Below are 26,908 nucleotides of genomic sequence, written 5' to 3'. Positions count from 1 at the left end.
TATTTTGTGCAATGTAGTCTGAGGAGCCGTCTGGCCTTTGGTGGACCAACTGAGGCCCCACATGGCCAAGCCAGTAATCAGAGGGCAAGGATTTCCCAGGATCTGAACTCTTTAGAAATTAATCACTTGTTGACTGTCAGGAATTACCACTCTGGTTCTGGAGTTTGGTAAACCAACATCAGCAGCTGAGGAGAATTAGAGGCAGGAAGTGAGCTTGACATGTTTGACTGATCATTGAGGGAGGTAGGAGCACCATTTAAAGAGTGGTGGGTAGTGTCATTAAATTAACTAGGGTTCTAGTGACTTCACAATACTAGTTTGGTCCCCAACAGTGTTAGTGTGTAACTTCCTGGGGGTTACGTTGCCTCTTATCCTTGTGAGCAGGACCCTCACATGCTCCCTGAGGAATAGGTTCTGCATATGAAGTTGTTTTGGCATCATCTGGCTAGAATCCTCTCCCACACTTCTATTGAGGAAGAGACTGTTTGGGTTTATAGCCTGTACTAGGTCTTTAAAATATGGAACATGTAAAGCCAACATGTCTTTCTTGAGAGAGTAAGAAAGGAATACTGAGTAAAACACTTGTGTCAGTAACTGATGTGTTTGCCAAGAATCGTTTGTATACTGCGTAATCCTATAGTACTATAGCATGACTATGGGGTTTCCACTCTTCAGCCTTCAGTATGGTTGGGCCTTTTATGCTTCAATTGAGTGTGGTGTACTACAATTTTCTGTGTGAATACTACTTTTAGTACTGGGTTGCCATGTTACTGCTTGGGGCCTGTCTTCTTAAATTAATATGGTGGAGGTATTCACTGTGTATTCTCTTTGCTAATATTGGGGAGACTTGGGAGTTTGTGTTTGGGAGGGGTCAGCATTTCATCCTCATTGAAAGTTAGTACCCCGAACTGCAGGATTTCTACTTGAAGCTATACTTTCCAGTCCCTGTTTATAATAGGTCTGTAGTGAGTCAGTGGCTCTACGGGTTGGTGGTTGTATAGAGCTAGATTAGTAGGTAGTCATTCCTGCTTCTCTGCCATTGTGGGAGTCTATATGAATAGTAAAGTACAACATTGATTCAATTTTCTTGTTCCCTCCTGAGTTTTTCCTTGCCTTTGATTGGCTGTTGAGTGAAGAAGTGTTCTGTTTCACTTCTCCTTCATGTTGAAATGTATTTTGGATATGCTTTTTTTTTTTTTTTAAATGTTTATTGCGGAAAACATAGAAGACACAATCCAGCATAACCTCTCAGAAACACAGAGGTGAAATTAGCCACATGTAACATTCAGGACAATACACAGCCACGTGGGCCCACATCCCGGAGGCCGGGCGGTGTAAAGTCGGTACATGCCACAAAATAATCATAGTCGTTTGTAAACAGTACGCATACATCATTGGTAACCGCTGATTTTCATATATGTCCTCTCCTACGTCTTCCATGGAACCCCGCTCCTATCTTTCCGGATAGATATATTTTTCAATAGAAACACAGTCTAATATAGAACAACAAACAAACCCCCCTGTACGTGGCATCAATAATAAAGTACGTGCAAAAGTTAGGTTATCCATTCAAGGACCGATAAGGTGCAGACATCACATTTAGAAGCAATCCTCAGGGAATCAAGACAAGGTATATATGATAGGGAACATTAGTGCGCGCCCAGCAGGTCACTACTCCGGGACAGGGCCCTCCACCTAGTCTCCCTCCCCATCCTCTTCGGATCCAGACCCCCCAGGGGTGAACAATTCGGCACTAGCGGCATCTGAGTCATCATACGACAACCCCTCTGCACACATCATCCTCCAAGCAAATAGGTCTTCCTGATGTTTTTCATCGTGGCGCGTGCGCTGCATATGCGTCTCCTCAGCTAGGGACCACTCTCTAAACATCCCTAAGCCAGAGGGATACCTCGGGAGCTCTCTGCCCCATCCAAGTTATAGCCACGCGCCGCCTTGCCAACACCAATAACAACTGTAGAAACTTGTAGGACAAATTCCTCTTTTTGGGCTTGGGTACCAGGGCCAAGAGACAATGGAGCGGATCTAGGGCAATCCGGAGGCTTGTAGCGCGGCCAATATGGTCCACCACCTCGTTCCAAAAGCTACCGACCTGCGGGCACTCCCAAGCCAAATGGAAGAATCCAGCTCACTCCTCCCCACACCTAGGGCAGTTGTCCCGCCTATCCGCAGAGATGCGATTCAGGGAGACCGGGGTCATATAGGTGTGATGGACAAAATTAAAGTGGATCAACTTGAACTGTGCATTACACAAGACTTTCCGGGTCAGGAGCCCAATACGCTTGCGCTGTCCTGGCTCCAGAGCCATCCCCAGGTCTGCCTCCCAGGCCGCCCAGAACGGCGCGGATCAGCCGCTTTCCTCTACCACACGATAGGAGGATGTCGAGGGTGTGAGTCTGTGGAGGCGCCTCCGGGAACTGAGGCCATGTCGTCTTTGCCACCTCTTGGAGTCCCCTGTGGTGGAGGTATTGTCCCCTGCTCAAGTCAAAGGACTCCGTGGCACGCTCAAAAGTCACAAAGGAGTCATCCGGATAGAGGTCTGCCAGAGTCTCACATCCGCCGTCCCGCCATTCCCGGAAGGACACATTCTCCTCCATCCGGAGCACCGGGGCCACACCGTCAGATCCCTATGGAAGGGGGCCCGCCGGAATACCTTCTCCACAAATCGCTGTCAGACTCCCGCTGTGTGACGCACCACATAGGGCAAGGCCTCGTCTGCTCCCCTTCCCTGCATCAAAGCCTCTCGTAAAGCCTTCTTGTTTGCTCTGCCCATCAGTAGCTGCAGCTCCCAGTTATCTGTATCTGCGAACGACCTCGCGGCTGGCAGGAGCTGTGCCGCATAGTAATAGAGGTAAAACCTCGGGGCCTCTAGGCCTCCCTCCTCCCAACTCCGGACCACAGTGCGCAGAGCAACTCTGCTGCGCCCGCCCGCCCAGAGTAGAGATGTGAGCAGCGAGTTAAGCGTGCAAAATATTTGCGGGGGAAGAGGGCATAGGGTATTTTGCAGGACATATAACATTCTAGGCAGCATCACCATCTTAGCAACCGCTAACCGCCCCATAAGGGAGAGAGGAAGCGTATTCCAGAAGGACACAGACTGGTGCAGGGACTGGAGCACCCGTTCAGCGTTGCGGGCCATCAGTTGTTCGTCCGTCGAGGCCACCTGAATGCCCAGATAGCGTAATGTCTCTAGCTCCCATCTCAGCCCCAGGCACGGGAGGTTCATGCTTGGATCGGCAGCACATCCCGCCAGTGGGAAAATCAGGGACTTTCCAGGGTTAATGCGCAGCCCGGAGGCGGCGCCGAAGCGGTCCAGTATCCGCATCAAAGCGGGAAGCGAGACGCTCGGGGACGTCAAATAGAACAGAGCGTCATCCGCATAGAGGGAGATCACGTTCACGGTATCGCCCACCTTAATCACCCCATTGCTCCATCTCAGTTCGAATGGAGACAGCCAAGGGTTCTATTGCCAGGGCAAATAGGAGCGGTGACAGGGGGCACCCCTGACGAGTGCCCCTCCCCAAGGACCACTCTCAGAGCGGGCCGAACCAAGCCGAACTCTAGCCCGGGGTGCCCCATAGTGCACTCGGATCCAATTACAGAACACAGGCTCCAGCCCTACCATCTGGAGCATCTCCAGTAGATACCCCCAGTTGACCATGTCAAAGGCCTTAGCCAGGTCAATTGACACCAGTATATGGGGATCTTCCCTCCCACGTACCTCGTGGAGGATATGATTCAGGCACCGCAAGTTCATCGCAGTGTTGCGGCCAGGGATAAACCCACACTGGTCCTATTTTGGATATGCTTGGCTGAAAATGAATGAGTTCTCGCCAATGCTGTGGTGTATATCATTTTAAGACTGCATTTTCAGCCTCTCTGTTCTTCCCCACATTATCTACTGTGCATCTTGATCAGGTACCTTACTGTGAGTGCTAGTTGTGAAGTTACATCCGAACTACATTGCTCCAAACTTTCCACCCCCAACGCTGGATTGCTCTCTGGCTTTTCCCACCTCTTTCGAGATGTACAGTCTTCCAGAGCAGTGCTGTACATGGGGCTGCAAACAGATGCACAGCTTAATCAAGCCTATAAGTGATTTAACCCTCACTTTGAGCTACCATTGCAGATTGTACTTCTTTCAGACACAGCGTCATCTCTGTGAGTTTACAAACCTGCTACTCCCTTTTCTGTGTCTCACAAACTGAATGCTATCCTTGTTGAGTTGCAGACACCAGACCTCAGATCACTTGCAAAAATTCTGTTCCCTCCTTGCAAGTTTGTACACACCTGGTATCCTCCGCTTTTATCATACCCAGTTTTTCCCATTTTTTACTCTCCCTTCCTTTAGTCCAGGGAAATCTCTGAGATGAAGTAACCATCCTTTGTTCAGAATTAGGAGTGCTCCTGGATCCAGTGACTCCTCTCCTGATTCTTTGTTATGCTGACACATTTGGGCTTTGGTGGAAGCGTCCTCACTTTGCTGATTGCCATCAATCTTACTTGTAAAACATCATGTTTAGGTTTATTTAACTTTAGAACATGACTTTAGATAAGTGAGTGATCAACATATTTGTACCACTTTACTACCCTTCTTAGATTGTTGGTGCCATGACTGGTATCTCTCTAGGTCAGTCCTACCTGTCAGGTGAAGGAGGACAGTTGTTTATGCTTAATCTCTCTCTGAGTATCCCGGCCTTTATGTAGTCTAGTGTAAATATATTTCTGATAACACATTCCTCCTTCACAAGCCCATCACCGGGCTTGAACATTAAGTCATCGCTATATTTAGAACACCATTCAAATCAAGTGACAGAGAATTGTAACTTTGTATCGGGCCATTACAAAAACTAGCACCATTCCTGTAGGAGACAAAAGGAGATGCTATTGTAAGAGCACCGGGCCTTTACCTAGGATGCTACAAGTCGGTGTGAACTATGCATGCTACACAATATATAAAATGCAGAAACATTAGTGGATTGAACACAGTAGACCCCACATATCTCCCAAGTTATCGAGCACTAATTTGGCTGCTGGTTATAGTCGGGGTCAAATTTAATATTGCACTAAAATTCAAATAATACTAGGATTGTCGACACAAGAACACTGGAAGAGCACAATAGGGTGTTATGTTGCAGGACACTGACTAAACTTGAGACATAAAACAAGGTGAGAAGTACCTGATTCAATAAAACATCTTTGAATCAACATAGAGTCTCTGAAATTAGACTGATGGGTGTGTTAGAGTAGGACAATTCAATAAACATAAAAGCAATTGGTGAAACCCTATATGTTCTGTGAATAATAGCTAACTAGATGGAAGGACTTTGCTAATTGTTGAAGGCTAATTTCAGTATATTTTCCCTTAACAGGAACAGGATCTTTGTAGATTCGGAACTCCGGGACCTTGATCTCCTACTTCAGCGACTTGCCAGCAGTGGGGGACCTATGCAGGAGCCTCACCCAGTGCCGCAGTACAGCACGCAGGAAGGACAGGATTTCCACACTCAATTCATTTTGTATTGCATCCAGAACACCCTGCCTTACCTCCTGTACACATACCTGGACTACTACAGGTGAGGGTCCTCTGCACTTACTTCACCTTGAATATGGTACAGGCCCGTTTACCTGGACAACCTCTGATGGGAGTTGTTCACAATCACCGCCTCCTGTATTGCATACATTGACCCCAACTCCTTTTTATTTGAATGATAGGGTTGTCCTCACAGCACTCATCTACCAGGACTGTACTGCTACTCTGTTGCTCTACCCTTGCCCAATGCACACTGTATTTCTCTACCTAGTTCCTTTTCTGAGTCTTGTAGTGTCAAGTAATGGTCTTGCTTAGGAGACTAATGGCAGAGGCTGGGTAAAGGTACAGTGGCTATAAACCGATGTACTTTTAATTTTATTTATTTACTCCTTTTAGTGCTGGTCATTCACTAAGTGAACAGCTGACACCCTGTGCACAGTGTATGCAGAATTGCCTCTAGTTGTGTGCACCTGTATCTGATGGCATGTTTGAGCATGCCATAGAGTAAAGCCATCTGTGGCAGAGTCCCCATGCTCTGTTTTAACTTTCAGTCTCCTTTCATTGGCAGACCAAGCCCCTGGACATGTTTTTATGCACAAGCCAGCTCTTCGCACTGCCTGACAGAGTGCCATAAACTCCTCTATTTGTCCATATACTTCAACCTATCTTCACACTTACTGTGTATTTAAAGCTCCTCGCATTATGTGTGTCCATTTGCTGCAAGATCCTCAAATATACTTCATCTGCACAAGGAAGTGCCTCTCCCTGTATGTCTTCTTCTGGTTTGTAGGATTTTGTGAATCAGAAAGATCTTCAATGACCGTAATGCCCTCTTATTTATAAGTGAGTCAAACATAAGTCTTCTTTGAAGACAAAGTAGGCATAGCAGCGCAAATTATATTACAATTGCAAACAGTTAAATACAGTGATGAAACCCCAGACAGTAAGCTACTGGAACCTGTTGAAAGTATACAAAACTCTTAATGTACAGGGACCAGACAGACAACAGCAAAAGTTAATAAAATACTGAATGTTGAAAAATGCCAAGATTGTACGTTAGTGCCAGAGAAGCCTACTGGGTTTATAAAAGTGAAGAAACTGTATTAGCAGTAGCTTCCGCTAATGTGTGGCCCAAAGATTAATGTGATTCTTTTATTCTGCAGATCATATGTGAATTCTATTTTGGATGGTTGGAACTCTTTTGTTAATGTCCTCCACTTCGTCTTTCTTCATTCATGGGTGGGCGTATGTAAATTAATTCAGGCGAATGGCAACCAGAACTGGGTGGTAGCCCTTTAAGACAAACATCCACTGTGGTCCACACATTACTTGCCTTGCAGTAGGCTAAATTCTGACCTACCTTTATTTTATACTAAGGCCCCTTCCCTATTTTAGAACAGGCACTCACTGAAGGCAAAACATATAGCCTGTTTTGATACAGCTCTGCAGGTTGCCAGTGAATGTGGAGATTGTTAGTTTGATTTGTATTGCTAATAGAGCCATCTACAATATTGGACCAAGAGTCTTGATGGCCATGTTTGATCATTATTTACCTGGCTAGTCTATTGAGTCAGACGAAGAGGTTCTCATGACGATCCTTACAACTTGCACAGAAGTCTCAGTTCTTTGTGAATCCCTTGCCTAAAGGCTTATAGGAAATAGAAATCCACCTGTTCAAAATAGACTTCATTTCTTAATTTCGCACTAATTGCAGCACTTTTAAAAATTAAACGCATTACCTCGAAAGTCTTTCAGTCTAGCTAGTATTAAATGCAGAATATCAAGCAGCACATCAAAAAGTTCAAAGACAATTGCCATTTTAACTGACCATGACTCTCGCTAGAAAACCATGAGTTGGAGCAAAGAGCCAAAATTGATGGAAAACCATCCTAATACATATATACCCGGCCATGTTACTGGAATGGGGGAGAGCAACCTAGCGGCTTCGATGAACTTGGTATGCATACTAATTAAATATGCCGCAAGCGATCGTCTTAAACTTTTGGATCAAATAAAAGTTTTAGAATTAGAAATGAATGCTCACCCAGACCAACAGGAAGTCCAAAAGCTCACTGAAAAAATGACTGAGCGTCTACGCAAGCACGAAGTAAAGATAAAAGAGCGAAAGGCCTCCAGATTTGCGCGGGATGCGGATGATTACAGCCAAGGCCGCATCTTCACATTTTCCAGGAAATATAACAACGCCAAACGACAGGCATATTCTAATAGAAACTCCAAGGAAAATCCTAGCAATAGCGCCTTACCTGCTCCCACTCAACAAACCAGCTCTGGCAATATCGCAACCTCTATGCCTAATGATGACAGCAATAACTCCACACCACTACAGAGTGATTATAGTAGTGACGCCTCATCCACGTGCTCCTCCACGTCAGATTTAAACTTACAAGGACTTGCGAAACTAAATCTACAGCAAGAGATGGATTTCGTAGTGGAGGAGAGGTTGCAGACTCTGCGATCATGGCAGCCCAAACCACAAGCAGACAAAAGCGAAACCAGCGCCGGAAAGCAAGGAATCGCAAGTGGAAACTACGCCGGAGGGCAACCGCAGAAAAAGAAAAAGAAACCCTGGGTGAAACGCAGATAGTGGACAATACTATCGTAAACCTATCTAACATCATTTTAAGCAAAGCAGAGGAACAATTACTTTCCCTTGGCTTAAATTTCTCACCCATACAGAGTTTCAACTATGCAATGGCCAGGGTGGATTTATTCTGTTTCATACGAAAACTTAAGTTAAAAAAACATTTTGCTTCTAAACCCACCAAAACAACAGGCGAAGCAAACATAGTTAATTCTGTGACCAGTACTGACGAAATTGCCCTCTTAAGCGCAGCGGACACGCACACTTTCCTGGATGCCAATGACTTGGCAGCTAATGCGGATCCAACAGAAATAGATCCAGATATAGCTACACAAAACCGATTGCGTAAAATATCCATTGAACAAACTGGAGCTGGGTTAAGTCCATTCCGCAGTAAGTCCAAATACATCCCTATGATGCCTAGAGACGCTGTGGATGTGTTCCATGACTGCGTTGTTAATGATGTGAAAAAATTGTATATAAGATCTAACAACAAATTTCGTAAAAAGGAAATACACAGAAAAAAAGCGTTTGATGCATTAATGAAAAAATTGAGCAACAACCATGAAATAGTCGTCAAAAAATCGGACAAGGGGGGTAACCTGGTAATTTGGCCTAAAGCGGACTACATTATGGAGGCCAAGCGACAACTTGATGATTCCAGCTGTTATGTAAAAAGTTTGCATAAAGATTATGAAAGTGCTAAAAATAAACTGCACAAAATGATAGGCCAATGGAAGCGAGAGGGCCTCATCTCGTCTGAAGAATTTAAATTTATGTGCATCAACTTCCCAGTATTACCCTCTTTGTACCTAATACCAAAAATCCATAAAGCTGTTACACCCGTGCCTGGCAGACCTATAGTATCAGCCATTGGAAGCGTAGGGGAAAAAGTGGGAGAATACATCGATTTCTTTCTCCAAGACTTTGTTAAGGAATTACCCAGCTTTGTAAGAGACACCAGTGATTTCATCAGCAAAGTTGAGAACATTGTATGGAATTCGGACATGTGGCTTATTTCTCTTGATGTGGAAGCGCTTTACACCAGTATAAACCATGAACAGGGACTCTTGGCTGTAAAACATTTTCTATCCAAGCGCTCCATCAAACTATATGAACATAATAAGGTCATCTTCAGCTTGATGGATAGGTGTCTCCATCATAATTTCTTTTCATTTGGCAAGGAAATTTTTCGGCAGCTTAGGGGTGTGGCAATGGGGGCCTGCTTCTCTCCCAGCTATGCGTGTTTACACGTAGGCTGGTGGGAGGAGCAGGTCCTCATGACGCGCCACAAAGCATGGATGAACAATCGTGTTATTAGTTTTTTGCGTTATATTGACGACATTTTCATTGCCTGGCGTGGCACTAAGGCTGAGGCAATTGAATTTATCGATAATATCAACCAGAATGACCTCAACCTCAATTTCACTGCTCATATAGAAAAAGAGAGAATTCAATTTCTTGATGTAGAAGTGTACATAAAAAATAACAAAGTCAACACTACTTCACACAGAAAAAAGACCGCTGGAAATGCCACACTACATGCCAGCACTACATACCAGCATGCACCCAAGACACACCATCACAGGCATCCCTTATGGTGAGATGTTAAGGCTTAAAAGAATATGCAGCTCTACTTCTGATTATGAGCAATGCCTAAAAGATCTTAATTCCCGCCTTAAAGCTAGGGGGTATTCTGAGGCCGTACTGAAAAAAGCCTATAAAAAATCCCTATCTCGGACAAGAGAGAGCCTGTTTCCAGTGAGCAATTCGGATATTGAGAACCCTACCATTAGTGAGCCCCTAGATTCTGGTCCTCGCATGATCACTACCTTCAGTAGGGAGGAAAAGAAAATTAAGGCCATTCTTAACAAGAATTGGCCGATTGTTCTTAGTGATCATGTCCTTAATTCAGTGTTACCCTCAGCTCCTCAGGTGACCTTTAGGAGAGCAAAAACTATGGGTAGCTATTTGGATACCGCTGCACCTTAACTAAAAACTAAAGCAGCTTGGTTACGACCATCTAGGGGGTTCTTTAAATGCTCCAGCTGTCGGGCATGCAAATTTGGCATGTCTACCACCCATTACACGACTCCATTTAGCTCTGTAGATAAACCTATATTGGGCAATTACTCCTGCAAAACCGATTATGCTGTGTACGTTTTGGTATGTGCCTGCGGACTTAGGTACGTAGGCAGTACCAAACTCCAGGTACATATGCGTATATTACAGCACCTACGAGCCATACTCCATAATGACCCGGCTTATCCGGTCGCCAGGCATTTCGATCTAATCCACAAGAGAGATTTGTCTTGCCTCACCTATTTTGTGATCGGATCTGTACCCCTGTCTAGGAAAGGTGGCAATAGAGAATTGCTATTGAGAAAGTTGGAATCAAGATTTATTCTAGAGCTCGACAGCCGCTGGCCAAATGGGCTTAACAACATTGAAGAGATGCACCATTTCCTAGAATAATTTTCCTCTTTTTAAGATAGGCACATAGCAATGTCATCGCTCCTTGTGCATTACCATTTTTCTCTGTCTTTTTGTCGGCTACGGATGCACTAGTATAGATATCTCAAGGTAGGTTCCCTATTTGTGATATCAAGATGAATGTGCTCATTTCATATCTTTGAGTTCCCTTATCTGCAGCCCTATACATTTACACAAGTTAGGTTCCCTATGTGTGTATTTTGAACATATGGTTTTTTCCATCTTAGTCGTGTTGCATTTCTGAAAATATTGGATCCTGTGTAATTAAGATAGTTTTTGGACTTTGCACTTTATAAGCACTTTATGGTTCTATATTTGCACATCAGCGTAATCTACCTATGTATTGATGATGAAGTGATCTGTCTACTCTTTTTGTAAATATATGAATTTATGTAAATCTTTATATTTACATATACCCGTTTTTTAACACCTTTTTGATACTGCATTTTTGATACCATCTTTTACCATTCATGACTTTGATAGCCGAAATATATTCATCATCGTTTTTATTCAGGGCTCTGAATTTTGGAATATATGTACATAAGGCATCTTTAGTCCGGTTACAATGCGGCTAATATTGCACTTTTATAGACTTTTTTCGCCGCAATCACTATTGTTGCACTTTTTTCACATTTGCACTTTATTAAGGTCTATTTGCTGCATTTATAATATTGCTAAATTTTGCACACCGAAGTCATTGGTTTACATGTTCCTGAACATTTTAGATTTTAATCACTGTATTAGAAATACTGATTAGTATACAGTCTGTTGTTCATGTTGTTAAGGTAGTGAAAAGTTTAGCTGACCGTTATCATTGCATGTTTGTACAAACAGTGACCATTTAAGAGGTATCATGGATTCAACCAGTAATCTATTATTTTTATTTCAATACCTCGTTTGTATAATCTTGGATTTAACCTATGACTAGTTTGCATAAGTGTGCACCCGATATATCTATGTTGCAGCGATAGTCTGTCTTCACTGTTATCATCCACGTGACACGGGAGGTTACCACCAGGGGGCGGTAACACACTTGGTGCACTGCATTTAAAAAAGGCTTGTGATTGCTTTATTCTTTCACTGCAGCGTGAACAAGGGCACTTGTGCTCGAAACGCGTCGCTGAAATTGGCTTTGTGAACTGAAATAAAACAAGATTTACTTGCTGATTTGGTGGTCCGTATTTCCTTCCTGTGGATGGCGTGGAGGCTTTGACCGCGTACGCAGATCTGGAGAGAGGGAACTTGTGCTCTCATATATATATATATATATATATATATATATATATATATATATCTCAAAGGAATCCCGACCGCTTCTCACTACGGGCGCATACCTCTTCTCCACAATCAATTCAGTTTTAAATCATAAACGCCATTACCCCAGTGAAAGTGTCAGCAGTGCAAAAGTTTATTCTAAAAGTGTCAGAGCAAGCGCCCTTCCTGACTCGTTTCGCTCCGCGGACGGAGCTTGGTCACATGATGCGTCCGAAGTAGGCAGAGCATTTTATGGAAGATAAAAGCCCATGTGCCTAAAGAAACAGGACGCACGGGTGGATAGTGATATACAACAAGCATAGAATTAAAAATTACGAACAAAACCAATGGCAAGATAAAACAAGAAAGACAATTAAAGCATAGTGCTCACGAATATATGAGTGAAACAAACATGTACAATCATAATGATGTAGTTAAATCTATTCATATTGAAAGAAAGTTTGTTAAAGCATTAAAACAAAATTAGCAATAAAGTGCTGAAGTGCTCAATCTCTACTGCATATACTATTGCACATATTAATAATGTGAACAAATCAATTGCAAGAAACGATTATAATTCAATGCAACACTCCCCTTCAATTTTGGGTCTTACTTGTTCATCTATGACATATCTATTTCTCAATGCTTGGTTATATAAAGTGCAAGTGCCAAAAAACGTGAAAGAAAAATCATATTTTCAATAAATGATATGTTAAAATTCAGACGGTTGAAAACCTTCTAGAACCTATAATATGGCGTTCGCTATATTGTATAAAATGTCATCATGATTGTGAATTTACTCTTCAGTTCATTTTCAAACAGACAATGTTAACCTCAAGAGACAGATAATTCAAAAAATCAACACATTTATAAAAAATTGTGTAATTCATCAAAAGCATTCAAACAATTAGGTGATCTCGTATCAAGCAACAGAATTAAATATGCTTCCCTTTGCCTCAAAAGTTTTTCACGGTCACCACCACGGCCAGGATTAGCAACTGAGCACAATAAGGTGTATTTTAGATCTTTACGTTTTTTATCATGCACTGCCTTGAAGTGGCGAGCCACCGGATAATTCATGTCAGAGTTCACTATTGCCCGTATATGCTGCAAGATACGTTGGTTAGCTTGCAGCTTTGTGCTACCAATATACGAAAGTGAGCATGTGCAGGTAAGTTGGTAAACCACAAAATCGCTGCGACAAGTAAGATGTTCTTTTATTGATATAGGTTTCTCACTAAAAGCTGAAGTATAATGGGTACCATTAACAGCAAAAGTGCAAGCCCGGCACGATGTGCACCTAAAAAAACCTGGTTTGGTAAGCCAGGAAGTCTTAGGTGGGAGCTCAGGTTGTGTTTTATCCAAAAGATCTTTCATGGATGGAGCCTCCCTGAAAGTAATGGCCGGTGACTTGGGTAAAATAGGGCCTCGGATAACATCCGTTATATATATATGATCCACCAATGAGCCCTTGCGCTCTGAGAAGGCACACAGCGCTCTCCCCACTTTCCGTGTTGCTTGCCTCTCTGTCACTCGAGAATTCGCCTGCCAAGCATTTTTCCCAATAGTCGACGTGTTTCGAGGCTGGTACGCCTCTTCTTCCAGGACTGGGCAGGGGGGTAAAGAAAACATCAACTGCTCGCTTCATTCTTCTTTTATTTGATTGAATGAAACACCGCCCTCAGTGGGCGTGGCATCGTCATCACATCCAGCGGCATGCTGGTACTTATAGTCCTATGAGCAGATCATATATATATATATATATATATATATATATATATATATATATATATATATATATATATAATATATTTCCTTGTGGAGAGAGATTATCGAATATATTATTATATATGTATATATATATATATATATATATATATATATATATATCTATATATATATATATATATCTACACAGTGTCCACCAAGTAAAGAGCCTCAGGCTCAAGCAGGGCGGCTTCGACGTTTGGGAAACAAAGAATCCTGTATATATTCCATACACATTGCTTAGAAAGAAATACGTTAACTCCAAAATTTGAAAAGGAATCAAAGCGCTTTAGTTCAACAAGTGAGATTTGCAAGCTGTTCACTAATAGACCTTTCGCCATTAATCCCAACACATTTCGACTTTTCATCCAGCCTTGGTCACAGGTAGGCATCTCTCTAAATGTTCACAAAGGCTCGCATGCTTATACAGCGAATACCTCATTGGTCCAAAAACCTCCCCCTGCCATGTTCAGCTACAGTTATTTCTTTGGTTTTGGCAGCTTAGTATTTCATTTAAAGGTTTTGGCATACCCCAGGTGACGGAAACTCCCCCAACCCTGTCCAGATGCCTTATTACTTAGGTCTTGGTTGCTTAACATTTCATGTAATTTTGTTAAACCCTACATAATAATATCTATTTGCTCATGTATGGTAAGAGAAGTGCTGGGAAGGTAAGTGCAGCATTTGGTCCTGACAGTGTCAGAACCCCTCTCCCCGTCTGGCAGCTAATAGATACACTAAAGCCATTCTATTTTTGATCACCATCTTGGCATGGGCATCTAGCCGTTCTCGGAGTGATCCTAAAGCTATTGTGTGGATTTTGTTATTTCTTCTTATCTAAAGCAACAGTCATTCCATATGTGGGAATTAGCACTGAGAAGAACCTGGGGCAGTTGAAGCTGCCTGCTTGCTTCTCTTTTCCCCTAAGGGATGATGCCAAAGTGTCTTATGGATGTAGCGATGTACCCTGGATAACAAGATCACGAACCACAACTGAAATTTTCCTAACCTCCTTGTGAGTGGTGTTCGAGAAACAACAGTCCTTAGGGAAGGTAGTATATCTTTTGAAGCATTGTGCCCCTTCTTAGCCAGTTCATTAAGGAGGTAGACTGAGTCCTCCTTGTACTGCTCTAGAGTAACAGATGCCAACAATACATCATCAAAATATTATATTAAAGTAGACCCTGGGTGAAAACTATCTGTCCAAATCCTTCATTAAAACTTTTGAAAAAGACTGTGGGAGACTCTTTAAATCCTTGAGGGAGATAAATCCTCGAAAGCTGGGACCCTCAGATTGTGAACAAGGAGTAGCAGAGGGAAATTTAAACTTCCTATGACCAACCTCCAGTGTCTGTCGAAAGACTGAGGGCACTTTCAGAAGTCGGTGGGTTTCTTTAGTGGTTTGCGGTGTCACCAACCTATTGGTTTTCAAGTTCTTGTTAAATGTAACTTTTACTAGGGTTTTCAGATAAAGTCACAGTTTTGCATTACTTCTACAGCACTTAACACAATTATCAACAGCAATATGGGATTATTTAATGTTTAGCATTGAGGCCTTTTCTTGGAGTCTCTGGGGGTCAGTAACTTTTAAAATTACTGGGTCAAGGTTTACTCCCAGAGCATGTGTTTGGTTAAAAACTCTAACAATGTAACTTCAAATAACAGTTAATAACTTGAATGCAGTCCTTTAATAACTTTTATGTAGAAACTGGCTTTAAAAAAAATATTAATAAAGTACAGAACACATAAAAATAGAATTTACGTTTCTGGACTAGCGAATTATCCCCATTATAGGACCATTGTGCTAGTTGCTAGAATATAGTGATCACTGTGGCCAATATTGTTATATTGGAAATGTTCATAAAAGATATCGGTCTCCTTACTAGACATACACCCCGAGGAACCTAAATCTTTTATTTTATAAGAGAACCCTGGGGCAGGAATTAACCCTGTGACTGAAGCAGCTGTGAAAACATCTAGGTAACTTCATAGTACATTAGGTGTACTGATCTAAGGGAAGCGGATCGGGGTCCTGGGCCTAGGAGATGTTTTTTTTGTGTTTTGAGTTTTATATAGCGCAAACTAGACCCCAGAGGCATCCGAGCGCTTTGCATGAGCACCAGTTACGTTACAGATGGACAGATTCATTTTTATGTTAGGCGCGGGAGACTTGCCCAGAATCACAGAATGATTAGCATCCCTGCCGAGACTCGAATCCTGTTCCCCAGCTCCCAGGTCGATCGCCCTAGCCATTAGGCCAAAGCCTAGGTGTAGACTAAGCCATACATGAACTCAGGTTTACTTTAACTCTGTTTATTTTGCTAAGAACCCTGTCCTCCAGTACCTCTCCAGCCGGGAAGGACATTTTTTTATCAATCTTGAAGAAGAGGGACTGTGGAAATAATACCAAGGGGAATGATACCAGTGTTATGAAAATCCTGCTCTGTTCAGTACTTTGCCAAACATGAAGATGTACAAATGTCTGTGCAGAGGAGGATAACTCAAGGAAGGTAGTTGCAAATGGTCACCTAAAAAGCATAACAAAAGCAATGTACCAGTAATAGGATTCACAAAGGATGCCACTGCAATTGGGGTTCCTCCTGTGAGAGTCTTTTGATGTGTAGTAGCTTGATATTGTAAAGTCTCTGCGACTGTGGTAATTGGCAGTCACTCATTTTCCACATCTCCTTTCACAGTTTGACCCCAGCTGATTGTGCAATATTGAGAAGCCGAGATGTTCATAAGGCACATCCCTGGTTTGAGTTTCTGGTGCAAATCCGCAGTGTCGCCATGAATTCTGAAGGTGAGCAACAGGTTCAGAGTGGAGATTTCAGAAGCTGCTTAAAAAAAATTAAAGATCAGCTTGCCGAGTACCCCACATCTCACTGCATACTTATCTCCATCTTCCCCCTCCATTTCCTGCCTTTATCTACCCCTTTTTTCTACTTTCCTTTACTATCTCTAGTACCTCTGTTCTTTATCCCTTATTGCGCCTGTGTATTCTTTGATTGTCCTACCTTTCTTCTCTCCTTACACTTACTTCTGTTCTATGTTCCTTTTTCATACATGGTCCCAAATATTTCTTTAAACTCTGTATTGTATCTTCACTCCGCCAACATTCTGCTCTGTTCTGTATTTTACAATATTTGCACTCCCCTCTGAATATTGTCTTCACTCCACTAGAGTGAAGAGGTGTAAGTCGGGTGTGTCTCTTTGTATTTCCTTCTTTTTGTTTGGTATTGTGAACTTCAAACACATCACACACAGTCTGCAATAAAATTTGACATATAGACCACAAACAGAACTATTATATCTTCAATGGTCTTCACTGCATATTGACAACCCACACTTGCAGTATTACTTTCAATACCTTCCAGAAGGCCCTGTGTACACTGCCTTGAAGATGATACATTCATGTTGCCTGTCTAACCCTCACTGCTATAACAATAAAGGGCGAGAAATGCAGCAAATAAATCTCTTTTAATACCTAATGAATTATCGATTTCCTCTGAACTCTTGAAATGATACTAAATTGCAAATGACGTCGACACAAATTATGCCATTTTCTAATGCTACTCGGTGGAAGCCCCAGAGTTACCACTGGCCAAGAGAGTGTTGCCCATCTGATTAGGAAAGTCAGAGAAATAGCATGCCTGTATTTCCATGAGACGTCCCTGCCTTATGTTTTACAGTGACGCTCAACACTTGCAAGGATATGGACAAGCACAGAAGCTAAGAGTTTTTGCTTTTATCACAATCGCCACTGTATGTTTTTGTGGTTGTCTGGACTAGTTCTCCTAAACATGTATGTTCTGAAGCCCTTTGTGGCACATGCAGTGGCATACCACTCCTGCTGTCTGGGTAACAATCTTCAATTGACAAACACACTTGAATGCCTCATACCCATGTCATTGAGTTGGTTGAAGGTAGCTCAGAATCCTTTACTAAATCATTACAAAGGGATGACTGTCGGCCATCTTCTTTAATTACAGGTGCTTGGCTTAACACCTCTTTCGAGTCTTTAAATGTCTTCTGACAACCCACTGTCCAGATAACTTTCTTGGAGTGTTCTCTCATTGCCTCGGTTGTGAGATGGCACCACTGGTCTCATAGTTGGCTGTGCACTAGTAATAACACTCAGCAAAACATAGACTTAAGTTGGTCTGAGCAGTGTGAACCTTCTTTTATAGCACAATCTCCATTTTGATCTCCTGGGATCCGATTTCTATGGTACTGAAAAGTGACAAGCCTGGTGTTGATAGCCTTAATAGTTTGTTTGGCTTTCCGCGATGTAGCCAAGTCCCTTTGAAGGTGTCCAAAGTGTTGTTTTCAGCCATCACTTAATACTGCTTTTTCATTAAACAAGCAAGATTGAGCACCTCTAGGTCAGTCAGATCAGATATCATCTGCCTCTGGAAGGTGGCTGAAGTATTCTTCAACCCAAAGGGCATGACCGTAAGTTAGTATAGACAATACAGTTTCTTTTCAGCAGATGATGGTTAAATAAAGATCACTAAGGTAGTTTGCAGTGCCCAAATGATCCATGAACATATGAGCTTGAGGAATGGGGGTAGGCAACATTCTTTGTAACCGAACTGAGATGCTGATAGATCTCTCAAAAGGGCCGGTCTTTTCGGGAAGATGTAGCCCTGCTGTCACTGGATGCTAAAATGGCCTTTGACACTATCGAATGGTCCATTAGAAACAGCTTGAAGTGGGGGTTTGCACTGTGTCTTACATGCACGTTTGTTTGTAAAGCACAACCGAGTTTTAGCTATTCTTATTTCATTGTTTACTGTGTCTATCACCATACTGTGATTTTAGCCTTGTTATAATTGTTACCATTTTCGTCACTGCTGCTTTTATAAAAATTAACTTCTGAATTTGTACTCTGCCTAAACTCTGATAAGTGGAAAACGAAAACCTCTTTAAATTGAGCAGACATCTGCTATTTGCATTATTTCATGCACAAGTCACTTTAGAGTACTCTCTTACTACTCTTCCGGGTAGGCTCAGATCGACAATAGAGGCCGCCATCTTTGGCAGGCAGCGCTCTAGTTTCCACCGGGTAATGCTTTCAAATAGGCACGCTGCGCGGACACGCCGCTGGCGTGCCTAAGGCAAGCCCGTCTGCGCCTGTCCGCATCCCGGGAGCGTCCAGCGCCAGCCTTGCTGCCGGTTTGCCTGCAGAGGTGACCAGCTCTGGTCCTATCTACAGCCACAAGGATCTGCATGCGCTGCTCCATAACAGTGGTAAGTGTGTAGGTGGATGGGCTATTAAAGATAATCAGTATCTTACTTGTGATACTTGTAATTTCCATCTACACACAAATGAGATCAATCCCAAATTCCAGGGTCCCAGAACAGCCAACCCCTCAAAACAGCACACCATTCAGGCTGCACTGATCAATTCACGTTCTGTGGTGAAACACCCCCGGAAATTATTTGAATTGCTCTCAGATGAACAATTGTTATTACAGAAACTTGGTTCAATGAGTTCTCCAACCCTATATTGAATGCGCTATTCCAAGCGGATATAAGATTTCCAGGGCCGATCGTTAAATAGGAAGGGGGGGGTTGCCGTTGTATTTAGAGACAAGTGGGATCTCCGGAGGGGCGAGGTCTTCACAGTTGGAGGAGGCGAAGCTCTTGACTTCTCTATTATTATCTCGCCGTATTTTACGCTGGGCGGCATGGTGATTTACCGACCTCCTGCACCCCCTGTGATTTTCTGGAAGCTCTTGAGGAAATTGTTGTTCATAAATCATTGCATTGATTCGTAGCCCTCTAGACTATGCCAATGCACTTTATATTGGCCTACTAGGATACCAGCTTAAGAAACTCCAGCTCATCCAGAATAATGTGGCACGAGCCTTGATGGGTATTCCGGGTTGGTCCAGCGTTACACAACATCTGCGGGATTTGCACTGGCTTCCAGTGGCCCAAAGAGTGAAATTTCCGGCTCTTACGATGGCCCATTCACCTCCCTACGGTCGAGGGCCTCTTTATCTAAGGAAGCGGTTTAGTTTCTATATTCCACAAAGGCAACTGCGCTCTGACTCACAGTGCCTAGCATCGATTCCTCGCTTTCGGCGGACAAGGATTGAAGGGAGTTCTCTATCCTTCAAAGCGGCTGAGGCGTGGAATTCTCTCCCCCCTTGAACTACGCAGTATTAAAGACCCATCCATGTTCGAAAAAAGATTTAAAAACTCTACTGTTTGCCTAAGAACACTCTTTCTCAATTCCATTCCGTTTCTTTCTAACTAGTTCTCGCGCCGGGACACTCATGAGTAGCCGTGCGCGTTATAAATTTTGTTAACATAACATACCTATTTGCAATGTTGGAAAGAGTGGACCAATGTTTATAAGATGGATCAAGCTTTTAGATACAGACCAAATTGCACAACTAGTAGTTAATTGACATACATCACAACAGTGAGCCCCTGGCAGTATGGGTTAGGGAGGACTCTTTGATACAGGGATTAAAATTGACAGACCAACATGAGGACAGATTATCCTTCTATGCAGATGATATTTTATTATATATGGCTTCCCTAGCGTCCTCAATTCACCGCATACTGCATATATTCTGCATATTTGGTAACCACTCGGGCTGTACGAAAAATTGTTCTAAATCACAGCTATTCCCAGTGTATAGCCCTAGACCCAAATTGCCGAAAGACTACATCTGAAAGAGACACGTTAGTGATAGATTCCTTACCTTAGAATATCCCCAGGCGTCAGACTGGATCCGGAAATTTTTGCGTAGCAATACCCCTGTGCGTCGGTAGGCGTCGTCTGCGGCTCCGCGTCCGTCGTCTGCGTCGTTAGCGCCGGAATGACATCGTCGGAGTACTTAGACGCCGCCCATGCGCGCTGACGTCAGTTCTTCTTTTTTCCGCGCCAGCAGATCCGGAGAAGCTCTACCCCTAGTCATTTTTTTACTAAACTTTTGATCTTTTTGATCGTTCTTTTTCTTCGAGTCTTCGACTCCATCGGTGCCGGTAGCGATGCCCGGGTTCAAACCCTGCTCGAAGTGCGACCGACTGATGTCGGTGACGGACCCCCATCGCCGGTGCCTGAAGTGCTTAGGCCTCGATCATGACGACCGCACCTGCTCCGACTGCCGGGACCTGACGTCGAAGGCTAGGAGGGAGCGGTCCCGCAAGCGGCTCGAGCTCCGGCAGTCGGCCCCTCGCCTCTCCAGGTACCGGTCCCGGTCCCACGGGAGGTCGAGGGACAGGTCGCGGGGGCGGAGTCATCGCAGCTCCGGGAGTGGACACCGGTCGTCGGGATCCAAGTCCTCAGGTAAGAGGCATGAGAGGTCGGAGAGACGTCATCGTTCCTCCGACCCACCCCGACGCTCGCACGATGCGGCCGGGGGCTCGGGCGACAACGCCCACGCGGCTCCGTGGGAGTCGCAAGCGTCGCCGCCTGCCCCACACCTTTGGGTCCCTGGGCACGGCGCGACGCCGGAGGAGATCGAGCGGTACCTCATGGCCATGAGGTCCCTGCCTCCTCAGTCGGGTTCCGTGGCGCCTCTGGGCCCAACGGTCCTGACTGGAGGTCCTAGCGGGTCAGGTGCTTCGGCCCCAACGCGGGTGCTTCGGCCCCAGCGCCGCCGGCGACTTGGGTCCCGGCGCCGCAGGACCTCACTGGATCCGGTTCCGGATCCGGGTCGTCGCCGGTCGACCTCACGACCTCACCGGCGTCGGCACCACGGGTTTCGCCCCCGGCACCCACTGTGGATGCCGTCCCCAATGTTTCCTGCGGTCCGACTCTGGCGCAGCTGGGCGCCGATTCCGTCGGCCTTTGGGGATTTTTATCTCTATGAGGAGGCCCTGTCTACTAATACTGTTTTACAGGACACAGGTGACGAGGAAGATTGGGAGGGGTCCGAGGACCCTCTGGCACGGGAGTGCCAGTCTCAACAGGACTGGACATACAAGCTTGGGGAGGCCAGTGGTATTGACACATCGCCAGACACTGGATTTGTCTCCCCTCCGACTGTGGCTTCGGAGGAGGGGTCTAGATATATCGTAGTGTTGACGAAGGCAGCCAAGGCCTTAAACCTTGAGCTCCCCGTCGCGGCCGTGAGGACTAACCTCCTCACGAGGTCCTCAAACCGCAGTCAAGCTCCAGCGAGCCTCTGCTGCCGTTCAGTGAGGCCTTGTGTGACGTTCTTGTGGGCACTTGGTCCAAGCCCGCCACAGGTCCGCCTGTGGATAGGAACGTGGCCAGACGCTACCGCCCGGCCCCGGCGACCCATGCTTTTTGTCCACCCACCCCACCCCCGAGAGCCTGGTCATCCAGGTCTCAAATTCCCAGACCGCATTCCCGTCGGCCCCGCCCAACAGGGAATCCAAGAGATACGAACAGTTCGGGAAGAAGGTGTTCTCGTCTGTGAGCTTAGGGCTGCGGTCTGTTAATACCGCCTGTCTCTTGGGCCGCTACACCCACACTCTGTGGGACGCGGTTGCGGACGTGCTGCCACAATGTCCGGAGGAGGTCTGGGCTAAACTCGCCCAAACCCTTGCGGAGGGGCGAGATGCCGCGCGTTATTCCATCCGGTGTGGGCTGGATACAACGGACTCACTGGGCAGGGCGATGGCGAACCCTGCCACTGGCGATGCCAGTGGCAGGGTTCGCATCACCTCTCCCACTGGCGCACTATCACATCGGACAGGTGGGTGCTGCAGATCGTCCGAAGGGGCTACTCCCTCCCCTTCGAGGCGACCCCTCCATCCATGCCACCGCAATGCCACCGCGTGTCGGGGGATCACTTGCAACTTCTGCAAGAGGAAGTCACGGCCCTCTTGGCCAAGGGGGCCATCGAGCGCGTTCCTGGGCCAGAAGTAGGGTGTGGATGTTACTCCCACTACTTTCTGGTACCCAAGAAGGGCAAAGGGGGCCTACGCCCTATCTTGGACCTGCGGAACGTCAACGGCTTCCTCCGGAAGGAGAAGTTCAAGATGCTGACTTTGGCTCAGGTCCTAGCTGCCCTGGACCCAGAAGACTGGCTGGTAGCGTTGGACTTGCAGGACGCTTATTTCCACATCCCCGTCCTGCCGGCCCACCGGCGTTACCTGCGGATCACGGTAGGCCAAGAGCACTTTCAGTTTACCGTGCTCCCCTTCGGCCTTACCGGCGCCCCACGGGTGTTCACGAAGGTGATGGCTGTGGTCGCAGCTCATCTGCGCAGGTTAGGGGTATCAGTCTTCCCCTACCTAGACGACTGGTTGTTGAAGGTGGGCTCGCCCCAGACAGTCATCAGCCACCTCCAGACTACGGCCGACCTCCTGCATTTTCTGGCGTTCTCCATCAATGTGCCGAAGTCGCACCGGTGTCCCTCTCAGAAGCTCTTCTTCATCGGAGTGGTTCTCGACTCGGCGCAGTTTCGGGTTTACCCACCCGAACAGTGGGTTCAGGATATACAGGCTCTGGTTCCCATCTTTCAGCCTTTATCCCGAGTCTCGGTCAGGTTGACGCTGCAGCTTCTGGGGCTTATGGCCTCCTGCATCCTTCTGGTGCATCACGCCCGGTGGCGGATGCGGGCTCTGCAGTGGGACCTGAAGTTTCAGTGGGCCCAGCATCAGGGCAACCTGTTCGACCATGTCTTGATCTCGGAGGGCACTGCGAGACAACTGCAGTGGTGGCTCACGGACCGCGATTGGGTCAATGGCAGATCCCTCTCCCTACCCCATCCAGAGCACGTGGTTGTGACGGACGCGTCCCTCCAGGGCTGGGGAGGCCACATGGGAGAGGCGGAGATCAGAGGCCTCTGGTCTCCGGCGGAGTCCCGGCTCCACATCAACCTTTTGGAGCTGCAGGCGATTCGTCTAGCACTGAAGGCATTCCTCTCCTCTGTCCGGGGGAGTGTGGTGCAGGTGTTCACGGACAACACCACCGCCATGTGGTACTGTAACAAACAAGGCGGGGTGGGGTCGTGGACCCTTTGCCAGGAGGCTCTGCGCCTCTGGCAGTGGCTGGAACGTCAGGGCGTGACCCTGGTGGTTCAACACCTGGCAGGCTCTCTGAATGCCAGGGCGGGCGAACTCAGCCGTCGGTGCATGATGGATCACGAATGGCGTCTGAACTCGGACATGGCGCAAGGCCTCTTTCAGCAATGGGGAGAGCCTTGGTTAGATCTATTCGCCACAGAAGAGAACGCGCAATGTCATCTGTTTTGCGCGTTGGAATTTCCAAGGCGGCACTCGCTTGGAGACGCTTTTCGTCACGAGTGGAGTTGCGGTCTATTGTACGCCTTTCCGCCGATACCACTTCTGCCCAGAGTGCTGAAGATCAGGCTCGACCGGGCCCAGGTTATCCTTGTGGCTCCGGACTTGGCACGAAGATACTGGTACCCCGAGCTACTCAGCATGTCAGTCGATCCCCCGATTCGTCTGCCTCTTTGGGAGGACCTTCTGTCGCAGCAGCAGGGGACGGTCCTGCACCCGAACCTGTCCAGTCTCCACCTACAAGCTTGGAGATTGAGCGGCGGCAGTTGAGGCCATTTGACTTGCCTCCCGAAGTCTGTGATATCATTCTGGCTGCCAGGCGTCCCTCCACAAAGTCGGTATACGCCTGCAGGCGGAACAGATTTGTGGCATGGTGCACAGCAAAGGCTGTGGACCCTCTCTCTGCACCCCTTTCAGCAGGGCTCTGATCTGGGCACTCTTAAGGGGTACCTTTTCTCTTTCCGCCTTCTTACGGCTTCCTGATCAGCCTTCCTTATTCAAGTCCCCCATTGTAAATAGATTTCTGAAGGGCATCACACACATGTTCCCTCCTGTTCCCTTCGTGATGCCCCAGTGGGACTTGAATCTTGTACTCACTTATCTAATGTGTGCTCCCTTTGAGCCGCTCCATAACTGTCTTCTCCGTCTTCTCACCCTGAAGACTGCTTTCCTGGCTGCCATCACCTCTGCCAAGAGAGTGAGTGAGCTCCAGGCTCTTCAGGTTTCAAGTCTTTATTTCGATTTAAAAATAAATCATAAAAGAAACATTGTAACACACATTAATAAATAAATTACTTGTTTGTAGGTAATCTGATCCTTATACAATTGTAATTCTTATTGGTTAAAATGTTACTACAGCAACAGCTAAATTCGATTTTATAGACAAAACAGTGCAACACTGATCAAAAAAATCAGATTAAAATGAATTAAACTAAGGTAGACTATACAATGCTAAACTAAACCAGAAATTATTAAAATAAGTTAAAAAAGTATTAAACATCTTAAATGAGAAACCTGATATAAACATAGAGATTTAGCAAATACATTCTAATCGCAAACATTTAGTAAAAAACCATTCCAAATATAGGGTGCTTAGGGTGCAGTCGTATGTTTACAGCAGAAATACAAGTAACCTTATAGTGGGGCGGCAGAGGACACTATCAAAAATTTGTCAGATGTTTTGACCTGATGATCCAAGCCCACCCCAGATACCTAGCTAGACTCACTACAAACACCTCAGAGGTGTTAGTTTTTAGCGCCCAGATGGCCTCTGCAGATTGTCTAAAGGGAAGACGCTGAAACAGTGGTTATAGCCATTTAGTGCACGGCGCCGAGTAGCTGGGGCAGGCAAATAAAAAGTGGCCTTCTGATTCCTCCTGACCTGGGCAATCTCCACAGAAAACCGAAACACCAATGGACCATTTGTGTGTAAAGGTGTTCAATGGCAGGGCTCCTACCCGAAACTGATGGTAGAGTTTCTTGTCCAGCGATTTGGTGATAATATCCCAGTAAAGTTCACGGGACGGATCCAACTTGAAAGTCAGGAACCTACCCGTGAGACTGGTAGAGCTGGAGACTGTAACTCGATTTTGGCGGAGCGAGGCCCAATACAGTGCTTTAAATTCTTGGTTGGAGGGAAAGGCATTAGTTAAGGGGGCTATCCATAGCTGTTTTAACCCCATATCTACCAGATTGTTTTTACCGCTTGAAGCCAGGGAATTTTCCCAGAACCTCCAATTGACCTGACTTCTGCCAGTTCTTTCGCAAATAGGGTCAGGTCCGGGGAGGTCCATAATCGCCTCCAAAAGGCCACCAGTCTGAATCTGGCCATCTCATTAATCGGAGGACATCCCAGATCCAAACAGAGAGGGATGGATGGGGACGACTGGGGTAGTCCTACTAAGTTCCGTAGGAACTTACATTGGGTTTTAAACAGAATTAAGAGGTCCATGTGGCCCCAAAGATCTGCGCCATATAAGATTGCAGTGCTAATCTTGGCGTCATAAATCTTGAGAGCTGGGGTAACCCGCTTAGTGATGGATCTCCTCTGCTCCTTTATTAAACAGTCAGTGAGTCGGGCAAGCTTGAGATGTTGCGCACCGACTTGATCTTTCCATCTTAGGCGGCTATCTAGAGTGACCCCCAAGTATGTCATAGCCTCAACTTGCTCTAGATTGACTCCACTCATGCTTACAGAGCTCCGGACAGGGTGGTTTTTCGTAAGGACCATAAACTTCGTTTTGCCCACGTTCTTCTTAAGATCGTTTATGGCACAGAACTCCTCAAAGCGGTCCAACGCCCGTTGTAATCCGCAACGTGTTCTGGAGAGGAGTAGAGTGTCATCGGCGAAGATGAGCATCGGGAACCTTGTCCCTGCCAACATTGGGGCATCGGTGGGAGTACTTGAAAAGAATTTCACCACTTGATCAATAAACAAGAGGAAGAGTGTTGGTGCCAGGACACACCCCTGACGGACGCCTCGAGTTACCGGAAAGGATTCCGTCACTTGTCCCTGGCCTCCCCACCTCACCCTCGCGTAGTTGTCCTCGTGTAGTTTAATTATTAGGTCAAGTAGTTCCGATGGTATTCCCAATCTTCTCAAAACTCCCCACAGTTTGGCCCTTGGCAGGAGATCGAAGGCGGACTTCAGATCGATGAATGCCGCAAAGATGGTACCGCCACCAAGCAAAACCACTTTCCAGTAGATCAGACAAAATCTGAACACCTGGTCAATGGTGCTTATGCCCGATCTGAAGCCCGCCTGCATAGGAGATATGTCCTCAGATTCAATCCAGCCCTGTACCCTGCCCAAGACCATGCGCGCAATGATTTTTTGTATGGAGTCAATGAGGCTAATCGGGCGATAGTTACCTGGAATGGACCTATCGCCTTTTTAAATATTGGTATTATCTCAGCCCCCTTCCAGGACTTGGGTATACTTGCTCCTTTAGCTAGTGAGTTGGCAATCTTAGTTATATAGGGCAACCACAAGGCGGGGTTAG

At 45.7% G+C, this 26,908-nt stretch overlaps 1 protein-coding gene across 2 annotated transcripts in view; it reads left to right on the top strand.

The window, feature by feature from the left end:
* The window catches only part of SPG11 (SPG11 vesicle trafficking associated, spatacsin), a 639,585-nt gene that overhangs the window by 251,590 nt on the left and 361,087 nt on the right, over positions 1 to 26,908 (top strand). For both annotated transcript variants that reach the window (XM_086957913.1, XM_086957912.1), the window contains exons 17-18: positions 5,391 to 5,594; positions 16,364 to 16,470. In XM_086957913.1, coding sequence (XP_086814039.1) covers positions 5,391 to 5,594; positions 16,364 to 16,470 — 311 coding nt within the window. The remainder of the gene's footprint in view (positions 1 to 5,390; positions 5,595 to 16,363; positions 16,471 to 26,908) is intronic.

The sequence above is a fragment of the Lissotriton vulgaris genome, chromosome 2_1, assembly GCF_964263255.1.
Source record: "Lissotriton vulgaris chromosome 2_1, aLisVul1.2, whole genome shotgun sequence".
Classification (NCBI taxonomy): Eukaryota; Metazoa; Chordata; class Amphibia; order Caudata; family Salamandridae; genus Lissotriton; species Lissotriton vulgaris.
Note: the sequence above shows the minus strand (reverse complement) of the source record. Positions and strands in the feature narration are given on the sequence as shown.